Source organism: Copadichromis virginalis, linkage group LG3 (assembly GCF_057382275.1).
Source record: "Copadichromis virginalis isolate Kocher_CV1m ecotype Utaka linkage group LG3, C_Virginalis_male_GT1.1, whole genome shotgun sequence".
Taxonomy (NCBI): Eukaryota; Metazoa; Chordata; class Actinopteri; order Cichliformes; family Cichlidae; genus Copadichromis; species Copadichromis virginalis.
Window position 1 is genome coordinate 775,061 of NC_140620.1, and position 9,940 is coordinate 785,000.

At 38.7% G+C, this 9,940-nt stretch overlaps 3 protein-coding genes across 5 annotated transcripts in view; 1 reads left to right on the forward strand and 2 right to left on the reverse strand.

Moving 5' to 3' along the window:
* Positions 1 to 2,257, forward strand: part of LOC146712178 (uncharacterized) — a 52,121-nt gene extending 49,864 nt beyond the window's left edge. Inside the window, exon 10 of the mRNA XM_085451952.1 lies at positions 428 to 2,257. Within this exon, the coding sequence (XP_085308078.1) occupies positions 428 to 654 (227 nt within the window). The 3' untranslated portion in view covers positions 655 to 2,257. The remainder of the gene's footprint in view (positions 1 to 427) is intronic.
* Positions 2,258 to 3,194: 937 nt separating this feature from the next.
* LOC146712179 (nesprin-1-like) lies at positions 3,195 to 8,178 on the reverse strand. Of its 3 annotated transcripts, none has more exons than XM_085451969.1 (4): positions 7,877 to 8,178; positions 6,115 to 6,279; positions 5,903 to 6,037; positions 3,195 to 3,454 (listed from the first exon to the last, which is right to left on the reverse strand). In XM_085451969.1, exons 1-4 carry the CDS (start codon positions 8,018 to 8,020, stop codon positions 3,404 to 3,406), a joined length of 495 nt encoding a protein of 164 aa, XP_085308095.1. In that variant the 5' UTR covers positions 8,021 to 8,178; the 3' UTR covers positions 3,195 to 3,403. The 3 variants fall into 3 exon arrangements, with proteins under 3 accessions (XP_085308095.1, XP_085308096.1, XP_085308094.1); XM_085451970.1 differs by lacking the exon at positions 3,195 to 3,454 and adding an exon at positions 6,976 to 7,124 and having other exon boundaries at positions 5,425 to 6,037; positions 7,877 to 7,941; XM_085451968.1 differs by lacking the exon at positions 3,195 to 3,454 and having other exon boundaries at positions 5,425 to 6,037.
* An 862-nt stretch (positions 8,179 to 9,040) lies between these two features.
* LOC146712180 (uncharacterized) overlaps positions 9,041 to 9,940 on the reverse strand; it is a 1,157-nt gene continuing 257 nt past the window's right edge. Inside the window, exons 2-4 of the mRNA XM_085451974.1 lie at positions 9,931 to 9,940; positions 9,362 to 9,536; positions 9,041 to 9,231 (exon numbers count right to left, since the gene is read on the reverse strand). The exon at positions 9,931 to 9,940 is cut by the window's right edge and continues 60 nt beyond it. Of these exons, the coding sequence (XP_085308100.1) occupies positions 9,066 to 9,231; positions 9,362 to 9,536; positions 9,931 to 9,940 (351 nt within the window). The 3' untranslated portion in view covers positions 9,041 to 9,065. The remainder of the gene's footprint in view (positions 9,232 to 9,361; positions 9,537 to 9,930) is intronic.

Here is a 9,940-nt window from a genome sequence, read left to right on the forward strand (position 1 = left end):
GGCAGTTTCTCAGGGCGAGTCTCAGTGCTGGAGGCTGCCCTTGCTAGCAAGAAGTTCTGTGTGTTTCTCTTCTCTGAGTCTTTACTGAAGAAGTGTTTTAGAGTATATTTCTTAACAACATTCATGTAGTTGTAAAAAAACAATATAATATATTAAGTAATCCAAAGTATTCAGAATGCGTCACAAAATAATCAATAAATAAATAATCAATAATATTTCACCAGAGTTCTGACAGTCTAACCTCCACCTCCAACACCCACAAATTTGGATCAGATCTGACCCACAAAAATGTACACCTGAGGGTCAAAGGTCAGAGCTGTAAATAACATGCTCATTGTGGTTAAAGACAGGTTAGCTATATGTGTACTGTATGCAGTACTTTGAGTACAAGAACACTGCCTGAGTCCTCCTCTGTGCCCTCTTCTAGCTTCTCCTCCTCCCTGTGAGTCTGTGCTCAGAGTCTTCTGCCATCTAGTGGTCTTCTGTCCGTACTTCATCTCTACTTGTCTCCTGCTGACCATCTGCTGCAGCAGGAAGACACTGAACAAACCAGCCGTCTCCATGGAGATAACCCAGCGTGATGAGGGAGGTCAGGGACTGGATGAAGATGGTGATGATGTCACTGCTGATGTCACCACTGAGCATGCCTTCTGAGCTGCAGAGGCTGTTTTTGTTGAAGCTGTGTTTGCTTTGATGTTCCTGAGTGTTCAGCTGCTGAAGGCGGAGCTCCTGTAATGACTCCACCCTCTGCTAGCTGTGGGACCAATCAAATGTCTCAGAGGCCTTTGTGATGCTTTTAGCTAGTTGTAGAGCAGAGGTGGGGAACGCCAAGCCTCAAGGGCCAGGACGATGTCCAGCAGGTTTTAGATCTCACCCTGGGTCAGCACACCTGAATCAAATGATTAGTTTATTACCAGGCCTCTGCAGAACTTCATGGCATGTTGAGGTGATCATTTAGCCATCTAAACAGATATTAGCTGAGCTGTGATAGGTTGATTGCATCTTCATGTAAAGCTGTTTCTGATATTTCAAACATGAAGAAGAAGGTTTGTCAGTAAATCTGCTCTTTAGACTCTCCTGCTCCTCCTCTGTCTGCCTGACATGAAACTCCTCACCAGGAACCATTCTCCTCAGTCTGGATTTGTAGCCTGCATGCTTCTACCTGCTGATCCTGGATCAGTTTTTGTCTCTTTTCCTGCTTCGTGTGTTTCTTGGCTGATGATGAACTTTGGAGTGGTGATGTCTGATTTTCAGCCTGCAGCTCCTCTCCACCTGTTCATCTTCATCCTTTCCTGTCCTGTGGGCCCACTTGTTCAAAAGTATAATCGTGATAAAAGTTTTGGTACATTTCTTTGCTTCCATGGATCATTTAATCAAGATCACTTTTGGCTGTGTTAATAAAAGAAACAGCTAGGCTCCCTAACCCTTATCTTTGGGGAGCCGTACAGTCTGCGCTCTGCCTGTGACTGTTGCATCTGCAGAGATATTTAAATTAAATTAGAGCACACATCAAAACCTGAACTAATATTCAGATTGTACATCTTAAACTTGAGTTCTGCAGAGCCGAGAGCATTAAAGAGTCTCAAAACTCATGCTTTATTGAATGAAAAGAACTCAAACCTAAAGAAACTGAAATTTACCAGAAAGTTTTTGAATGTTAAACAGTGGTCCCCAAACCCCGGGCCATGGACCAGTACTGGGCCGCCAGAGTTGAGGCTCAGGTGTGAAATTTATTGTTTTGGGGGGTTCCCTGGGTCTTTTCCTGTGTGTTATGAATAAATCTTCTCCTTTTTCGGTACCGGTACTGGTTTTATTTTATTGTATTTATCCGCGACACCTTAAAGGCCAGTCTGTGAAAATATTGTTGGACATAAACCGGTCCGTGGTGCAAAAAAGGTTGGGGTCCGCTGATGTTAAAGTCAAAAAAAGTTAAAGCTCATAAATGACTCATATTTACTCAGGCTGTGATGCGTGTGTTTGTAAAATTGTTTCATGTGTGTTCAAATTTGTTCACAAATGATTTCAGGTTGTGGATCATACACTTTTGGGCTCCCTCCTCTTGTGGGTTTATATATTTTCACATTGTCTTTGTTGGATATAAATGTTTAGCTGATTAACAATCAAACACAATCTGGTTAGTCAGAAACTTAATGATTCATGGTGGCATTCAGAAAGTCTGTGTTAATAAAGTATTTACATGAACGTTTATACATATGCAGATCATGAAATGAGCTTTGTGTGTTAATAAAGGATTTATAAATACAACTTTCATATTGTAATTCATGATTATTTCAGTTATTAGTTCAACATTTATACTGTTGTATTTATTCACCTGTACCTAACAAAGTATTTATTAGGTCAGCAGGCCCTCAAGACTCAAACAAGTCTCAACAGAAATAGAAAGCAGACACAAAGTGAGACACAACATAGAGATATTAGATGAAGCTGTCGTGATTCTGGTCATTTGACCCAGCGTTTTGTGTTTTCTTGTATTTTGGTGTCTGTTATGTATTATTTAAGGTTCATTTAGCATGTTTTAGTTCCTTCTTCATTTAGGTTCCACTTGTGTGTCTGTCCACTGTGTCCCTCTCTGTGTGTTTCTTGTGTCCCTTTCCTGTTCCCATGTTCTCCTCCTTGTGTTTCATTCCCTGTGTCCGCAGCCCGTCATCTCTCGTCACTCTCTGTTTCTTCCTCCCTCGCCCTCTTGGGTGTGTCTCTATTGCATCTCTCTTACCTCTCCTGTCTCCCCAGTCTTATGTCTGTCATACGTTTTCATGTCTGCAACACTATTGCCAGTGAGTTACTGTAATTACTGATCTACAGTATCTTTACTGTTGTGATGTTTTACAGTTCAACCACTTTACTGTAAACATATATTACAGTATAACAGCTTTACTGTAAACGTGGTTTACAGTTAGAAAGACTTACCGTGATTCAGTTTTATAGTATCACTGTACTGCAAATGTGGTTTATGGTATAACACTGTAATTGTGTACAGTATAATTTGTTTAGACTGTAATTGTGTTTTACAGCATATAAAATAATATTAACATTCATATTCAATATAAGAACATTTACCAAAAACAATATAATTCAATAAAGTAGTCTCAGAATAGTGAATTAAACCAACATTTATTGTTGATAATTTTTTTTAAGAAAAACATTTTTCAACTGAATAAAAACAATGTCAAGAACCAAAATAAATAGAAGCGTACATGAAAACTACACAGTCCTTCACCTTTCTGTGTCTGATTTTTTTAAGCAAAACAGTTTTTCATTCCACTAAAAACAGGACAAACCCACCAGCATGAACATTAAATAAACTATTACATGTAAAACAAAACTCATTTACAAAATGTAATAATTATCAGTGGGTCCCAGGAAATAGAATGTGACATGGGATTTAGATTTCCGTTACCAGGATGGTCGGGTTCAGCGTAGTCTTCATCACCACCTGTCAAAGACACATCATCAATATTCATGTTTGCTCAGGTTATTCACTTGTTCACATCTGTCTGAGATCATTCATACACTCAGAAAAATAAAGGTGCCAACTGGAACCAAAAGTGGTTCTTTAGACTGATGCCATAGAAGAACCTTTTTTGGTGCCACAAAGAACCTTTCAAACAATGGTTCTTTGAAGAACCATTTCTTTCAGTGGTTCATTGAAGAACCTTTAAAGGTGCCCCAAAGAACCATCAAGAAATGGTTCTTTGGGGAATCTTTAATGGTTTTCCAAAGAACCTTTTTAAAAATGGTTCTTTAAAGAACCATTTTTAAAAAGGTCCTTCAAATGGTTCTTTAAAAGAACCATTTTAAATCTTTCAAAATAAAATGCATCATAAATTGAATTTGAGTAGGGTAAAATAAATACGAGCACAGCGTAGACATATATTAATGGTTTATTGTCATTTTGTAGTTACAAAAAGGCATTTTAACCCTCAGCACAACATCACTACTAATACATGACACATATTAGTGTTTTAAACAGTAATAATTAAATATATTTGCTATACTATAAATAAATATATATAAATACTATAGCTACAGATAACACAACAAATAATACATGTATTGTTTAATTAATAAAACATCAGAAAGTGATAAAACACATTAGAAATAGCAATAGCTTCATAACAGACCAATAAATCAACACATTTTCATCAGCAGATGTTTGCATGTTCAGTAAAAATATTTCAACAACAAGTTTATGATTAAAATGATCAATGAACTTTAGCATTACGCCATGTAATGTACGTTTCATGTTGTACTCATGATCCTTTGTTAGTCCAGTTTAGGATAATGTCTCTGACGTATGTTTCATATCAAATACAGGGAGTGCAGAATTATTAGGCAAATGAGTATTTTGTCCACATCATCCTCTTCATGCATGTTGTCTTACTCCAAGCTGTATAGGCTCGAAAGCCTACTACCAATTAAGCATATTAGGTGATGTGCGTCTCTGTAATGAGAAGGGGTGTGGTCTAATGACATCAACACCCTATATCAGGTGTGCATAATTATTAGGCAACGTCCTTTCCTTTGGCAAAATGGGTCAAAAGAAGGACTTGACAGGCTCAGAAAAGTCAAAAATAGTGAGATATCTTACAGAGGGATGCAGCAGTCTCAAAATTGCAAAGCTTCTGAAGCGTGATCATCGAACAATCAAGCGTTTCATTCAAAATAGTCAACAGGGTCGCAAGAAGCGTGTGGAAAAACCAAGGCGCAAAATAACTGCCCATGAACTGAGAAAAGTCAAGCGTGCAGCTGCCAAGATCCCACTTGCCACCAGTTTGGCCATATTTCAGAGCTGCAACATCACTGGAGTGCCCAAAAGCACAAGGTGTGCAATACTCAGAGACATGGCCAAGGTAAGAAAGGCTGAAAGACGACCACCACTGAACAAGACACACAAGCTGAAACATCAAGACTGGGCCAAGAAATATCTCAAGACTGGTTTTTCTAAGGTTTTATGGACCGATGAAATGAGAGTGAGTCTTGATGGGCCAGATGGATGGGCCTGTGGCTGGATTGGTAAAGGGCAGAGAGCTCCAGTCCCACTCAGACGCCAGCAAGGTGGAGGTGGAGTACTGGTTTGGGCTGGTATCATCAAAGATGAGCTTGTGGGGCCTTTTCGGGTTGAGGATGGAGTCAAGCTCAACTCCCAGTCCTACTGCCAGTTTCTGGAAGACACCTTCTTCAAGCAGTGGTACAGGAAGAAGTCTGCATCCTTCAAGAAAAACATGATTTTCATGCAGGACAATGCTCCATCACACGCGTCCAAGTACTCCACAGCGTGGCTGGCAAGAAAGGGTATAAAAGAAGAAAAACTAATGACATGGCCTCCTTGTTCACCTGATCTGAACCCCATTGAGAACCTGTGGTCCATCATCAAATGTGAGATTTACAAGGAGGGAAAACAGTGTCTGGGAGGCTGTGGTTGCTGCTGCACGCAATGTTGATGGTGAACAGATCAAAACACTGACAGAATCCATGGATGGCAGGCTTTTGAGTGTCCTTGCAAAGAAAGGTGGCTATATTGGTCGCTGATTTGTTTTTGTTTTTGAATGTCAGAAATGTATATTTGTGAATGTGGAGATGTTATATTGGTTTCACTGGTAAAAATAAATAATTGAAATGGGTATATATTTGTTTTTTGTTAAGTTGCCTAATAATTCTGCACAGTAATAGTCACCTGCACACACAGATATCCCCCTAAAATAGCTCAAACTAAAAACAAACTAAAAACTACTTCCAAAAACATTCAGCTTTGATATTAATGAGTTTTTTGGGTTCATTGAAAAAAATGGTTGTTGTTCAATAATAAAATTATTCCTCAAAAATACAACTTGCCTAATAATTCTGCACTCCCTGTATATGTCATATCAAAACAAGCCCACACCTGCAGTTGTTTCAGTTTTTCACTGGTGTTTCCTGTCAGCTGGTCAACCTCACTCAGGCGGACATCCATATCAGCCAACCAAATGACAAGTTCCTCCCTTTGTGCTTCAAACCCCTCCCACTCTGAGACAAGGAGCTGAAAGAGAGAGAAAAGAGTCAATTATAAAGAAGAGAGAAAAGTGAAACCCTCCTCAGAAGGTCTGACTCGCATACCTGCAGTTGACCTGTGATGGACTCCAGTTTGGCGTTCACGTCATCCCTCGCCGATGCCAACAGCCGAGTCTGCAGGGTGCCCTGGAAGAGCTGAGTTAATGTTCGACTCCTCCTGGTCAGGCTCTCCAGCTGGATGAGCCGAGGTCTCCCCTCTCGCCGCTGCCTCTGAACACAGAAACACAAATTGCATCTGAAGCAGGAGGTGCAGATTTTTTTTGCTATTCTTTTCTAAATGCAGGCTAGATCAAGTGGAGGTATTTGGAAAAACTTTTTTGGCCAGTGGACGACTGTTGTCTTGCAGAAAGTCAAATCAAACATATGCGATACACAATCAATTCACAAGAACACATTATAAAAAATAAGTCCAGTTCTTGCCTGATTTCAAGTGAAATCTGCATCAAAACAGGGTGACAGAAGTAAAACGAGTGCACAAAGCTTCACTTTGTACAAGCCTGCTATTCTCCTCTATGCAGACGACTTTCCTGTTTTCAAGGCACAACTTGGATCTGCTGTACGAATCTTATGGATACACACTAAATGAAACAATAGTGTGCATGACTCCAGATTCTGATCCCTCATCCTAATATTGTCCCAACATAGCAACAGCAATAAAGCAAATGTTGAGGCTTCAAAATACAAAGTCCATAAACCAATGGCTGACGTGGGTTTTATCATAAGGGTGATAAATATACAGATTTCAGTCTGTCTTAGAGATTTGATGTTCATTTACCTGCAGATGCACTATACGTACCTGCTCCATGGTTTTTCACAACGTTTTGCACATCACTATTTAATACAGGAAGTAGGTGAACTAAAACAAGTCATCGTTCTTTGTGAGAGGACCATATTAATGAAACCAACCTCAATGACATCATAGGGATCCCTAAAGATGCTCCTGCTGCTTCTCTTCCTCCTCATCCTAAGCTTCCTTCTCCTTCTCCTCGCCTTCCATCCAATTGTAATTCAATCTAATTGTGTTTCTCCCCCTCCTCTTCCTCATTTTGTTGGAGCTGTGAACACAATTAATGTGAATCTGGATTAATTTGTGCAAACAAGAAAAATCTACAGCTTTTTGGTCAGAGGTGCTCTTGTGATTTAAGCCGGGTAGAGTAGATTTATGTGTTGATGCTACCTGCTTCAGCTCTGGCTGCTGAGTGATATTTACACCCTGGCTGGATTACAAACTTTAACCATGTGCTGAACTTTGGCCCAGCGTTGATACCTCTTGTTAGTATAACGACCTCTTCTTAGCTTGTATGTATGATGTATGATGGTGGATAAATGAAATATACAAAAAAATTAACTATATTACAAAAGAACATCTATCTTGGAAACATCAAATGACCGGAGCATAACTTGTCAACTAGTCCGAAACTAAGTTATGCAGGAACAGTCAAAGACACACCTTCTCATGTCACATTTCTATTCATTTGTATATAATTCGATTAGACAATAAAGAGTTATCTAATCTAATTATTCATTCAAAACACTTATGCATAGCTGTATTTTATACAGCTCATACAGAATTCAAAGTACAGGTTCATGTGAGTATTTAATGTACGGCTCAGATCTACAGAATTTCAGAGTTTCTAGAGCAGACACAGAGCTCACATCACAACAGGCTTCAGGCGCCATTTTAGTGACTTTAATAATATATAAACGTATCTAGCTAATCGCTACTGTTAGCACAACATTAACAGCAAGCTACAATGACGAGTAACAAAAACCAAACAGTAATAAGGTTTTAATGGAAATGTTTTACCTTTTCTAACAGTCCCAGAATCCACAGCTTCAAAGTCCAGCAGGTACTGAAGACTGTTATCCGTTTCGCTGTCACCGTCCGTGAGTTTTTTTTTCCCGAAAGGTCAAGGCCCGCCGCTCGCACACTCTGTCTGCGCATGCGCATCCCAACGACTGACCCCCTCCGTCCGCTCCCGGGAGGTTATAGTATGACGTGTTCTGACGTCACTCTCTCTCTCCCTGTCATTTATTTGGCTCGAAACACATATTAACAAATTGCTCAGTGATGAACAACTACTCAGATCATTTACCTAAGCTGTGCTTTGTCAAAACAAAGTGTGTGTTCATTACACTGACATTCTGTTCTGCAGTTGTTATTTACTTGTATTTTATAATTTGACTTTACATACTGCTGGGTGGTTTGTAAAGTTTACAATAACTAGTATTATCATTATGCTATATTTTCAAAAATATATAATAATCTCAAAAGTAATGCCTTGGAGTAGAAAATAGTAATGCTTTATTAAAATTTAAAACTAAAGTACAGTATTTGAATGTGTGTATTGTGTCTACCCATACGGAAAAGAAATAGTAAAAACTTATATGTGATTACTCATGAAAGTGGTCACTTTCGCATTACTTTCATACATTGTTTTAGTAAGTATCCAAACCATTATATAATTTTTCAAGGGATCTTATATCTGTTTTCACACTTATATGCTTTTCATACAAGTTTCACACAAGACAGATACAAACTTTATAAGATTTATATATATCTTTTCCATATGGGTATTGTTTGCAAATATTTCTAACTTTTATTTGAATATTCAGTTTCCTACCATCTTCTCTTAAAGGGTAACTGCCAGGTATCCCGCCCTCCCCCTTCGCACACACATGCACACAAAGAAAACACACAGTATAATTCACAGCCTCATTATAGTGAATAAATATTTATGCCATTTACACCATCAAACTTAGATTGCTAAGGATGAAGAACCTTTTGTTCTTTAAAGAACCATTTGTAATAGCTGAAGAACCATCCACAAAATAAAAAGGTTCTTTGACGTATGATGGTTCTTTAAAGAACCATGAAGACATCTGAAGAACCATTTAAGAACCATAATTTTTCTGAGTGTACTGTTGTATGGATGTGTGTACAGTATGTATATAATTATCAGCTATGTAAAAGATATTATCATCTCTGTTCTTACCTAGTTGGAAGTCCTCCATTCAAACTCAGAGAGCCGCTGGAGGAAGGTGGTGATCCGAGGGCTGATGCTTGTAACCTTCCTCTTTACGACACGACCTGTCTTGCAGCTTGTACCAAGTTTTGCAAAGCATTTTGTTCCCATGTCTGGATTGATCCTCACAAAGAACCTTTTAACGGAAAAAAGGGCTGCTTTAATTTCAAAATTAAAACATACGTTACAGCAATCACCTATATGTTTCTGCAACTGTAGTCAAGCTATCACATATATTTCATTCTTAAATGGTGTAAAGTATTTACCTCTGTATCATCTCCAGTGTGATGGACGCTGACTCCTGATACTCAAGGTTGAAAACGTAGTATGACGCAAAGAAGACAGCAAGGGTGCTGGCAAAGTCATGCATCTGCTCAGGCTCATAAAATACCTTGCCCTCCAAACTGATCATCCAGCGGCTTGCAGACATGAAATTATTCCCTAAAAACAGACAAGAGTCCAATAAGACAATGTGCTCACCCTTACAAATAAGGTTTCCACAAGAATGCTGGAGAGCAGGCCTCACACAAAAATAGAATCCACACGGTTTGCTGCTATTTCTCTTATTATTTATTATCTAATGAAAATTATGATCAATTACAGGAAAAAACTGCCTAATGTTTTGGCATTTTGGCCTGTGCTGAAATGTTAGGCTGGTTTTTCCTGTTGGTCATTGTGTATAATAAATAATAAGAGAAACAGCAGCAAACTGTGTGTATTCTGTTTTTATACAATATAAAACAGACAAACCCCTGTTAAGTAAGTTGTTGTGGGTACAAATACCACAATAATTACATAGATTTTTATTACAAGAGGATTGAAACTATTTACTTACCAAGCGCTAT

Coding starts and splice junctions, on each gene's coding strand:
- LOC146712179 (XM_085451968.1), bottom strand. CDS start 8,020: ATGCGCATGCGCAGACAGAGTGTGCGAGCGGCGGGCCTTGACCTTTCG. Junction 6,280..7,876: donor TTCTGGGACTGTTAGAAAAG/GTAAAACATTTC, acceptor TTCTGTGTTCAG/AGGCAGCGGCGAGAGGGGAG. Junction 6,038..6,114: donor CCATCACAGGTCAACTGCAG/GTATGCGAGTCA, acceptor TCTCTCTTTCAG/CTCCTTGTCTCAGAGTGGGA.